Here is a 12,683-nt window from a genome sequence, read left to right as displayed (position 1 = left end):
GTACGGGCAACTTTTTACAGCTGCCACACAGCACTTGACACCTGCTGTTGTGAAAGTATAAATATCTGGAAACAAAGTGATATATAAGTTCTCTTTCGATCTTATTCCCAATATCTGTATACATATAAAATATAAAAATTGATGACGTACTGAAATTATGTATATATATATTTTAATGGTTTTTGTGTCTTATTTGTAATGCGTCTAACAAATTAAAAAATTTTAAATGCTTTAAAAGTTGAACATGTTTTTGAAGGAAAATATACAGTTTATTTACCTGTAGTGGGCAATTGAAAATTATTTTACACTAACTATTTAAACAGAATTTACCAATTCAAAACATTTTTTGAAAGGAAAATGAAAAAAAAGTACAACTGGCATTTAAAACATCGTATTTATTGAATGCGTGCAATTAATAATAATAGTTTTACAATTTCGAAAACAAAAATAATTGATATGCCATAATCAAAATGACCAGTTTGTGTTGAAAATATAAAAGATAACTTTTAATTTTTACATGTACAGTATGTCGAGAAGAGTATTTATAAGAAGTAAATTCTTTTTTAAAAAAGGTTATGAGTAAGTTACATGACCAAATTGACCTGTTTTCACCATTTTTTTATTTTTTATTTTGAAAGTTTAGAACATCTTAAGACAAACGTTGTTTTAAGAATTAACATAACTGTTCACAGCTTTTATATTTACTGATCAGAGATGTGCATAATTTTGGACATATAATACAATCTACTGTGATGATTACACTTCGTGTTCTTATAAGTTTTTGTCTACGCTTGTGAATTACTAAAGATCTGAAAGCTGGTACATTTATACAATTATATATTTGAAGTCGAACCATTGAGAGGCCCTGTCTAACGCACTTTAATTTAATTCACTTTGCTCACTTAATAAGACTCCCTCACAGTCTATTGTGTACCAATTTGTCTCTAAGCTAAGTATCACAAATACTTAAAATCATAAAATCATATTTTATACATGAATTATGTAGATCAGGAAACGGGAATATTGTGGGTCATATATAATTGAATTCAGTTGTAAACTAGAAAAACATTTGACTGTATAGTTTAATGAACACAATTTTTATGACCGTTAAAATCTGCTTTAAGCATCAAAAACAAAATCATTTATTTATTCAATTGTTCACTTGCAGCATATTACAGAAGATGTTTTTCATTGATTTCTTCTGCTCGACTGTTAAAAATATCTCACGTTTCTCTCATCTCTTTTCTTCTTGTAAATTTCCATATTATTTTGTTTTCCCCTGTTTTAGAATCTACATGAAAACACTTTGTTAGGATGCTTGAAAAGGCAGCTATAAAAAGGCATCCGCCTGAAAAGAAAATACATCCACATGTTGGTTATATAATCTTAAGTACTAAAATGCTATGATACCATAACAAAGTGTTCGTGATTGAATAGATATCTTCAAAGATTTCATCTCAGATTTGTATTAAATTAATTTTACATGCGTTCAAGTATTAACACTTTACCTCTGTTAAATTTCTAAATTGCCCATATTGACTTCGACGAAACTAAATCCCCATCAAAAAAATAAACAAGAGGTTAAAGAAATTACAATATTAATTACATGGATTAAAGTTTAAATGTCCATGATTTGTGTTATCTTTTTTCTATCAAATTAAATAAAAATGCTAACAATAAGAAACAAAGTCAAGAAACAACAAATTTCTTGTTATTCAAATACTAATTATTGAGCAAGTTAAACACAAGAACATTAGGAGGACACTGCAAGTACAAGTGCAGTTTCATTACAGTTTAACCCGTAACTTAAATGTTTACATTTTACAGTTTGAAAATGTATGGTTCGCTGAATTTTGCTTGATGATACTACATTATGAAGTATAAAGTGAATGTTTCAACTGATTGATATCATAACATTAATATCTGCACCAAAAAAAGAGCTAATGTTAATGGTGGTGGTGGCAGTTTTCTCTCCGGATCACGGCAGTAAGCCACATCGAATTTACCAAAGCAGAGTCCAGCAAACGCATCGTTCCTGGACAGGCTGCCAAGCAGTTTACTAGTACTGGTTGCCTTCACTTTCGTTAGGAACTGATTACTCCTATACATGCAAGAGCAGTGGAACAGTGCGAATGACCGTAGAAAGAATTTCATGATCAATAACAACGAAATTGTCCTGCGCCGTCCGGGAATTGAACCCGAATCGCCCGATTCATTGTCCAACGCTAAACCTATTGAGGTAACCGTTTTTTCATATTTGGAAACCTATGCCCCCTGGGTGGGGGAAAGTTTGACACTAGAGAAAAATTTTGAACAAATTTGTTTGAGGACATATAGATGATATCATTTACCAAATATCAAAGCTCTAAGCCTAATATCTTCAGAAAAAAAGACTTTTTAAGTTATTCCTTTATGTATATAATGAAAATATACGTCCGGGATCACTTTTAGACAATACTTTGAATAATCTTGGTACAGGCCGTTCTACTACACAATGTTTTTCATATTTGGAAACCTACGACCCACCCCCGAGGTGGGGTGAAATTTGACAATAGAGAAACATTTTCAACAACTTTGTTAGAGGAGATATAGACGATATAAATTACCAAAACCAAAGATGCAAGCCTGATATCTTCAGAAAAGAAGATTTTTTTAAAGTGTTTACTGTATGTAAATAATGAAAAAAAAACTATCGGGGCGGGAGCGCTTTTGACCACAGGACTATAATTTGAACAATCTTGGTAGAGGTCTACAACACAATTTTTCATGCCAAATATCTCATCTCTAGCCTTTCAGAGTAGATGATTTTTAATTATTTTTTTTACATATAAAGGACATCCCCCTGGACCGAGGCCAATGTTAACCCCAGAGCTAAAGTTTGAACAATTTTTGTAGAGTTTTATACGATGATGTTACACACAAAATATCTAAGCTCTAGGCCTTACAGTTTAAGAGGACAGAATTTTTACTATCTGTAAATAATGAAAATCAATGACCACTGGAGTGGGCAAAATTTAACCCCAGGGTTATAATTTGAACAATTATTATTGAGTTTCATGAGGTAATGCTACACGAAAAAGCCAGTCGATTTATATGATTTCCTTTTTAAACTAAGATTATGGACTGAATAAAGCTCAAAGACCAATTGATGTCCGCCGACTGGTTTATGTGGTAAAATGTTTGCACGCACTGACGCACGGACGGACAATAGACACCGGACAAATCTTGATCGCAAAAACCTCTCATTGAGCACTATGTGCCCAGGTGAGCTAAAAAAAACAACAATAATAATAAACAACAGCAAAACCCGCATAGAATAAAATTAATAAAGCTTACCGGCAAAAGTCATCGCCTGTTCGTATGTACCACCACTGTCTATCAGTAAACCTATCAAAACATTTTAGCATCATTAATGTCCAATTAATCTCTAAAATATCGTGCGATTTATAATACTGTTGTACGTGTTAATGGAATTATTTCGAATAAAGACTAAAAGTTACTTAAATGAATGAAACACTTGAAGCTATTTTGACTTATTAAAATTTTAGATATAAATGAAACATATCTTTTTGTACATTTACCAGCAAACTCGGGTCCAAGCAAGGAACCAATTCCTCCGACAAAGAATTCGAAAGCGAGTGCTGCAGATACGTGTTTAATGTCAACGAAAGATAAATTAACTGATGTTATAAGAACGTAACAGCTGCCAAAAAAAAGTCCAAGAACTACTGCATAGCCTATATTTCCAGCTAGTGTATTTGAAATATGTGGATATACAATTGTTGCCACTGAAAGAACAAGGAACGAACCAGAGTACAACCAAATGTCTACAGATTTATGAAGACTTGCGACGAATCCAGTTAAAAGACGACCAATGACAGCAAAAATCCCTTTGAGCGACACCATATATGATGCCTGAGTTTTTGAAAATCCTTTATGCACGATATAAACAGGAAGATGTAAATAAATCAGATGAGTTCCGACACAGTAAAAAAACATTCCAAAACTTAACAGAAAAATAGGTTTGTTGTTCAAAGCTTTAAAATATTGCTTATAAACTTCTATGAATCGTAGGTTTGTGTTTCCATTTGGCAATGCATCTACATTGTTAAAAATGCGCATTTCCTGTGCATGTTTCTCAAGTTTACTAGGAAAATACGTCGCTCCAAAGACTACAATGTTTAATGACATTGCCGCTTGTACAATAAAAAATCCTGTACTTCCATAATATTCACGTGCAAGATGCATCAACGATGCAAGTGCGAATAAGCCAGCACCCATTCCGGAGCATACAAACCCTAACGCAATGTTACGTTTCCTTTTGAAATTATATCCAATCACAAGCATACTAGCTGTAGTGCCAAGACCAGCACCGCTTCCTAAAATGTAAATAAAATCATATTTATACGTATAACTTCCTAAAATGTGCACAAAATTATCGTTTCAAATGCCTAAAGAATGAAATATAAACGTCTTCACGTGCAGAATTACGGTTTTGATGAAAGGGTAGTAAGTTGGGCTAGTTTAAAGTTTCAAATTGTTTAAAAAAAAATCATTTTGATATATTTATTAATAGAAAATCATACCAGCAACAATGCCCAAAGTGAAGATAGCCGTTTGAACATTAGGTGCAAACGCTGTTCCCAAATATCCAACAGCAAACAGTATTCCTGATAACATGACGGCTGTTCGGCAGCTGAATCTATCCGCGACAAAGCTGGATAATGGCGCTGTAATATATATATATTCTAATATATGCTACTTTGTTATATAAATTAGTTTTATACCAAGATAGGATTGTATATTTTAAATACATTATTCGAGAGTGTTTATCTGTTTCTTCTGAAACGGTATTTAAATGGCCGTAAAAGAATATAACATACATAAAGACATACCTGCAAGATTTGTTAATGCTGTGTGTATTGAACCTGCCCAACTTGTAAGTGAAACACTTTCGTTGTATCTTTCTAGTAGAACATCATGCATTATTCCCACACCATATACATTCGCACCAATCAGGCAAAGTGTACCAAAACTTGTCAACATTATTACCCAAGACCATCCTTTGTCCAGTGATCTGAAATCTTGTGTATTACTTGAGGACTTCTCGATGTTTTCTTCCTTATTCTTTGATATTTTATCTGCCTTTATTGATTTCTCCTCCATCTTGTAAATGTTGAATAAGCCTCCTTTCATGTAATGTCTATAAAATGATAACAACATAGTATTTTATTTTTTCAAAGTTTAAAGATCTTAGGTTAATATACTTCGTTTTAATAGCCAGTTGTATTTTTTGCTATTTCAGATCCTGGTGACCTTGACTTTTCAAAATGGATGCGGCAGAAAGTACCCAACAAGAATACAAGTAATATGTTTCAATGAAACATATAAACTTAACCTATAAGGTTAACAAACGCCGACACAGACGCCGCTGTGTGGGTCATGAAATAGTTCCTCTTTTTTTTCAAAAAGCGAAGCAAAAAATTTGAACTGTAATATATGATTACCTAGTGAAAAATAGTGAAAAATAATATAATTTTAGTGAAAAAAAAGTTATATGCCTAAAAACATTGCCATTGATATAATGCGGCTGAAAATATTTCATCATATTTCATAGGTCACTAAGCATGCTTTTTATAATCGCGTTATTTATGAACAAAACGTCAAAACGAATTTGCATAATAAGCTCCTCGGGCAAAATATCTATCTCATAAAGAATATTATGGACTATTTCTACCCGTATATCCCGTAGACAACTTTTATAATTATATTCAGATATTCTTTTTTTTCCCAATTTTTATTTTTCATTTAATTAACCCAACTTAATTTTAAATTTTAATTTATTATAAAAATATAATTTGGAACCCCGTTTTTTTTTAAAGAAAGTTTAAAAAGGTTAATTTTGGTGAAAAATTATTAAATACCGAAAAATTTATAGTGTTTGAAAGAGGAAATTAAAAATGAAACTTTAATTTTAAATTTTTTAATTTAAAATTTTCTCAAAAATTGAATAAAATTAACTCCTTTTAATAACTGGAAATTTCTATATTAATAAACAATTAAACCCTTCTTTTGGTAATTTATTAAATAAAGATAAAGTGTTTAAAAATTAATTAAAAGTGTTATTATTTCTCTTATTTTAATCGCTAACAAATTTAGCCGTGTTTTTGGGGAAAATTTTTTCGTAAAAATCCGCCGGAACTATAAATTCATTTATCACGAACATTATATTGTGGCTTGTGTAAATTAGGTCTATCTTTTCGGCTTTTTTATTGTTGGATGGTTCCAGTATTCCCACTTGAAACTGTATAATCACCCTTAGGATATGCAATAGAATATATTTTATATAGTTTAAATGTGTGAATATATGTCAGATATTTTTTTTTTTGAACATTCTACCATATTCAAATATATTTTTAATTATTTACCTTAATAAAACATTTTTTCTCGAAAATTTAGGTCATAACACATATTAATATTTTTACAGCAGTGTATGAAATTACAGTTTCATTTCTTAACCCTTTACCTCATATTGTGAAAATGGCCGTTTTCATTGAAAAGCCTCCGTTAAAAGTTTTAAACTGCTATGAAAAAACTTTTTGAAAAATGCTTCAAAACTGATGAAACATGGCACAAATGTTGACTGGACCATAGCCTCTGTAACAGCATGCTCAATTTCCTGTTACCATGCCAACGGGGGGACATCTCAAAATTGCAAGATTATGGAATAGAATATTTTTATATAGTTTCCATGTGTGAATAGGGCATATATGTCAGATTTTATTTTTAACATTCTACCATATTCAAATATATTTTAAATTCTTTACCCTAATAAAACAATTTTTCTTGAAAATTTGCAAATATGTTTTACAACAGCGTATGAAATTACAGCTTCATTCTCAACGGTAAGATAAGCTATCCTAGGCATGTCATTGTAGAGCACGCGACTCATCTGGATTCTCCAAATGCAGATACTCTTCTTTCCTATTTGGCGTGCGTTTTTTTGTGTTTTTTTTTTTTTTTTTTTTTGTTTTTTTTTTTTTTGTTTTTTTTTTCTCTCATCGGGTAGTTCAAGTATTCCTCACTGTTTTAATCACCCTTAGGATATGTTTTTTTTTTTTTTTTTATTTTATTTCTATTTTGACAAATTACCTGTGATATGCAGGCTCACTTAATTTTACCAGTTCATGTCAAATGTTTATTTCTGTTGAAGCGATTGCAAAGGGATGATGACGATAGCTTTCAATAACCACTACTATCAATGAACAGAGTCAATCAAACGAACCTGCAACATTTTCATTTTTACCGTTTTGGTCTTTATAAGAGATTCTGTGTTTTTCTATTTTCTAAAAAAAATAATGCTGCTTTTCGTTTTTTATCTGCTGGGCATGTAAGCTGTCAATTATACTTAAACACTCTGGGCACTGTTGCCTAAAGGGGAAATCAACTAAATAATATATCAAAGTACATATCCCCTGATCTACTGAGATTATAATGAGATCGTCGGTGATTTTCTTTATTTTCTTTTATCTGATATATTGCCTGGTGTCCTTACGTAATAAGTGAATGTTAAAATCCTATTTTGAATACATTTGAGAAGGGTTGTGGTACTGTTACGTATGATAAATATATTTATATTCCCAAACGATAGGTAATAGTACAAAGCAAAACTTAGGACCAGGGACATTAAAAGAAAGAGAAAAGAAAAAAAAGGTTTTAAAATACAAGTAAATCAATGAGAAAAAACAACAGATTAAAAGAAAGAATAATGGCTAAGTCGGGACGACTTTTATTGATAAGTTTAACTAAAAGCAACGTACTATAATGACATTGAATATTATTTACCAGGTTAAGTCAGTGTTGGACTGAGAGGATAGTGTCACATAGAGGGCGTGAAATGTGATGAAAAATATAAAAGAAAGACGGAAGATTACTCTTTAAATTGTTTTAAACATTTCAACTATTTATACAACTTTAAACCACGAGGCCTATAAATAAACGTTCAAGTTGTATGTTTGATAAAAGAGACGTAATTTTGTTGATAACAATAACTTTAGGATTATATTAAGCGCGAATCTTTTACTAGGATGACTAGCCTTTGTTTTCTAAAGTGGTGGCGATGACTTGTGTTCATTTTCATTAACCATCCTTAGTTTATGACTTATCATTATTAAAAATTATCACGGGCTCTCGATAATGTGTAGCAAGAATCACACGCCATCCATCTCCTTTCGACCATTGGATCCCCGCGAAACGCATACTAAATATTTTTTTCAATGAATTTTTATCACTTGTCAACAACCGAGAAACACACACAATTTATTCCAAAATTGCTAATGGCTCCAAGAATGAAAACCAAGAAATATCACCCATGGATATGATGTCGTGTATCGCGAATCGTTGTTCTACTTCAAATATCTGTCTGTTCTAGAATCGTCTATGATAAGGAACATTTAATGTCACCGAATACATATCGTCCATTAACACTTGATTGCGATGTCCACATTATTTAGAAATTAAAACATGTCTGTGTGTCTCAAATTAAATTAATGAAACGTTCTATACGCGTCATATTTTCTTCGACGTTTGAATACTTCATTTCGAATAAATTTTAAGTTTAAAAGAATGTAAAATAGATATGTTGTATAAATTTTTTAATTTACGTTGAAAGCACATTCATATTTTATGCCAGATTGTAGCCTTTTGGGGGGTCATTACTTAAGATAACTTAGTCTTATTTACTTTGAAAGGTGCTTGCTTTGATAGAGGGACTAATGCCTTCTATAAACTTTTTAAAACCGCACACCAATTAATTTTCATATCGTTTCCTTCGCGTTTTCTTCATTCAGAGACATTAACTTTCTCCCTTTCTTTCTTTTGTCCTTTTTATACATGACAGTTTAACCCACGAAACTAATGTAATTTATCCATTACTTGTACAAGAAATCCATAAAAATGTACTTTAAACATCAGAGTTTGAGTTTGCTTTTCACCTTTGACCTATCATTTGTAAAATGAGTGACTGCATACCATGACATTCATAAGTGCATAAAGCTATATATACAGTATTATTATGCAAAATAGGAAACTGAATATTTATTTGATCGGCAAATTTTTGAAACTGATATTGAAATGTCCAGGATAAACCATATTAAAACGTAAGTGTATATTTCATTTTCGTCTTTTGTTCAGCATATTTATGATTTATAAATTTAGTTGTCTCTATAAACATCACTTATTACCTAACATTAAGCTTTTTAGACTCTTGAAAAGGAAAGACAATTATGTCATATAAGTATGACTAAAACAACTAGCATAACCCAAACGCTGGATAAAGGATGGTCTTGGATTGTAATGTTGGCATGTTTTTGTACATTCTTTTTGATAGGTGCAAATATTCTTGGTGTTGGAATTATGAATTTGGTGCTTCTTGAAAGATACGGTGAAAATGTTTTACTAACAGCTTGGGCAGGTTCATTGCATACAGCATTTGCGGCTCTTGGAGGTATTATGTCAAGCCTTTTTTCTCATTGTGCACACATCATCATTTCACATAAAATATTTATAAAGACAATATCTATTGTTGAATTTAAAACATTTATAAATCGTTAAAATTCGTTAAATTCGTATTGATTTAATTGATATGAAATGCAATTCCATTACAGGTCCGTTATCAAGCTTTTTGGTAGACAAATACAGTTGTAGGACAGCCGTTGTATTATCAGGACTAGTTTTTACAGCTGGGTATTTAGGAACAGCGTTTGCACCTAATATTCAAACTACTATCTTCACATTAGGCATTGTCGCCGGTATGATCAATTCTTTTATACCTGTAATGATTAATTCATTTTCAAAAACGTGACCAATTCTATTCATTTTGAGGTGTTGTGAAGACAATCGGTATCAAACGAACTGGAAGAACTGGAATTGATTTGTTAATAAGATTTAATTGTCATATGAAAAAAAAAAATATGTAAGCTTTTAAAAGGGTTATTTGATTTTGTTTTAGGAAGTGGCGCAGGCCTTGGTTACACCTCTAGTATTGTTGTGATTGGATTCAATTTTAAAACGAAACGTGATACTGCTGTGGGATTTGCGCTATCTGGATTGGGGGCAGGACTGTTTGCCGTTGCTCCATTGATGCAACTTGCAGCCGAACACTATGGAACAACAGGATTTTTTATCATACAGGCTGCAATCTCATTGAATATTGTAGTTTTTTGGGACCACATATTTTCCTAGTAAACTAGAGCTACATACACAAGAAATGCGAAGATTCAACAATGCATCGTTGTCTGCAAACGCCATAACACGCTTCCGCAAAGCCATCAAACCATATAATAAAGCTTTAAATAACAAACCTATATATCTTTTGTGTTTAGGAATGCTTTTAAATGGTGTCGGAATTTATTTAATATATCTATATTTTCCTATCTATATCGTGTATAAAGGATTTTCAAAAGCTCAGGCATCATATATGTTGTCGATTATAGGAATATTTGCAGTAATTGGTCGTCTATTAACTGGATTCGTCGCAAGTCTTCATAAATCTATAGACATATGGTTGTACGCTGGTTCTCTCGCTGTCGTTTCGATTGCTACTATTGTATATCCACACAATTCAAATACACTTGTAGGACAAATAGGCTATGCAGTAGTATTTGGACTTTTTTCCGGCAGCTGTTTTGTACTTTTAACATCAGTTAATATGTCGTTTGTTGATATAAGGCACGTATCTGCAGCAATCGGTGTCGAGTTATTCTTCTGTGGAATTGGTTCCATACTAGGACCGGTATTTGGTGGTAAGTTTTCATGTTAATTTAGTTTTTAATTCTTTTTTTTTTCATTCTGATATAAAACAATGTACAGACATCATTCATTATTTGGTTGCATATTTCTAAAGAATATACTAAGAAAATTAAATTAATGTGAAAACATAGTATAAAATGTTTGAACAATATTTATAGGTGGACTGATAGACAATGGTGGTACCTACGAGCAGGCAATAACATTCGCAGGTAGGATAAAACTTTAAACATTAAATGAAAAATATATTCTTTTCTTTATGAATCAGACTTCCCTGTTTTAGAACTTAATTAACGTATTTGTTTTCCAGTATTTTCAAATTTTAAATTCTGTTGATAAAGTCGCTTCATTTTTCAAGTTTCTATATCAAAGCTGAATGTTTACAGTTTTAGATATTGACATATCCTCTGTAATAATCAGATAAAAGCAACACGGAATAATTTTATGGTTATATATTGACCTTCTAATTTTCCTGAATAATTGTTTCCTCTGTAAGGCAAAGAAGTACCTTAGGTTGTGGGTAGATATCTTATAACATTTTCATAAATATATAAATTGACAAAGACGCAAGCATGTAAAAGATAACAATATAGGCCGTAATGCGAAGTATTTCCAACATATTAGTTGGTAACATGTATCATTAGAGACTCGTTGGTAGATTTCAAATTTGTGCATCTATCAGCCATTTCTAATTCTTTATACAGTACATGATACGTACACTGAACCCATACATTATACACATTATTTTACAAAGCTGCTTTTCTGACGTATTTTTGTAATCCTTCACAAAGCCGTTTATGGCAATTCAACAATTCTTTTGACCATTGGTTAAGAATGCAGCACTTGTTTGACCTTAATATCCTAAGAATGTATCCCATTTCAAAGAACGTACTACCTTTAACGCGATCATTTTATGATTGTGAACATATTATTGATATTAGAATGTACTATGTTTCAGGAGGATGTTTATTTGTAGGTGCTATTTCCAGCATCTTTACAAAGTGCTTTCGCGTGGATTTCAATACAGATGAACACTGTACATTGAAGTTACAATAAGAAACAAAGGAAGACAAACATGACTTTTCCTTGGGAACAACGTTAATTCGTCGTTCATATTTGCAGTTAACTTCTCAGATATCCTTTCAGTTTGATAAAATAAGATTAAGGAAGTGATCTACGATGAATATGAATTATTATAAACAGAAGTACATGTAGTCAAAAAGTCTCCCACAAAATGGCAATGTTTGGTACAATGGCCAACTACCGATATCAATATTTTTCTTAATACCTAAAAAACCTACTTCGGCCATGACCGTCAAACCTCGGATAAGAATTTCGGACACAGTTGTACGAATACTCAGGTTGTCCATGATATTTCAGTTTAAAGTGTGTAACAAAAATAAATGAAATATAAATCTATACCAGTGATAAGAAATTGTTTGGAAATACTTAATCCCTTCATTTCGCCCCTTTGTAAAAGTCACTTATATAACGTTCACGTAAAATTTACTTTATATTTTTGAAGATGATCATTTTTTTATTCATTAAATTATATTATAAATGGTACTCTAAAGTTGATTTTGATTTATAAATATTATTTTTAAATAGCACCTACTATTTCTCTGTATGTTATGTGACATAAAAAGCCTAGATAAAGTGTGATTCTTCGGAAGCATTAATCACAACAAATGTGGTTGGATTGAGTCTGGTGGATAGTGTAAAATGCAACATCCCTCACGCCCGCTAGCACCGGTTTGAGCGGTACTCATTTCCCAAAATTTAAAAGTGTCGGAATCAATGATCCCGTTGTACGGAGTATGGAACAACGTGTCAAAGCTGTATACATCACTTGTCACCTGCTGTTGTGAAGAATAATA

The 12,683-nt window shown here is 31.6% G+C and overlaps 2 protein-coding genes across 2 annotated transcripts; one reads left to right on the top strand and one right to left on the bottom strand.

The window, feature by feature from the left end:
• Positions 1–556: 556 nt before the first annotated feature.
• On the bottom strand, positions 557–5,201 carry LOC132756188 (monocarboxylate transporter 9-like). The gene is made up of 5 exons (XM_060747198.1): positions 4,896–5,201; positions 4,587–4,730; positions 3,582–4,379; positions 3,337–3,387; positions 557–1,348 (listed from the first exon to the last, which is right to left on the bottom strand). The coding sequence occupies exons 1-5, from the start codon at positions 5,194–5,196 to the stop codon at positions 1,224–1,226; spliced, it is 1,419 nt and encodes a 472-aa protein (XP_060603181.1). The 5' UTR covers positions 5,197–5,201; the 3' UTR covers positions 557–1,223.
• A 3,584-nt stretch (positions 5,202–8,785) lies between these two features.
• LOC132756180 (monocarboxylate transporter 9-like) lies at positions 8,786–10,798 on the top strand. Its single transcript, XM_060747186.1, has 3 exons — positions 8,786–9,505; positions 9,666–9,809; positions 10,010–10,798. The coding sequence occupies exons 1-3, from the start codon at positions 9,298–9,300 to the stop codon at positions 10,240–10,242; spliced, it is 585 nt and encodes a 194-aa protein (XP_060603169.1). The 5' UTR covers positions 8,786–9,297; the 3' UTR covers positions 10,243–10,798.
• The last annotated feature ends 1,885 nt before the right edge of the window (positions 10,799–12,683 follow it).

This window comes from Ruditapes philippinarum, unplaced genomic scaffold, assembly GCF_026571515.1.
Source record: "Ruditapes philippinarum isolate M1 unplaced genomic scaffold, ASM2657151v2 ctg151_1_1_1_1, whole genome shotgun sequence".
Lineage (NCBI taxonomy): Eukaryota > Metazoa > Mollusca > Bivalvia > Venerida > Veneridae > Ruditapes > Ruditapes philippinarum.
The sequence above is the reverse complement of the archived record's forward strand: the minus strand, read 5'-3'. Positions and strand labels throughout refer to the sequence as shown.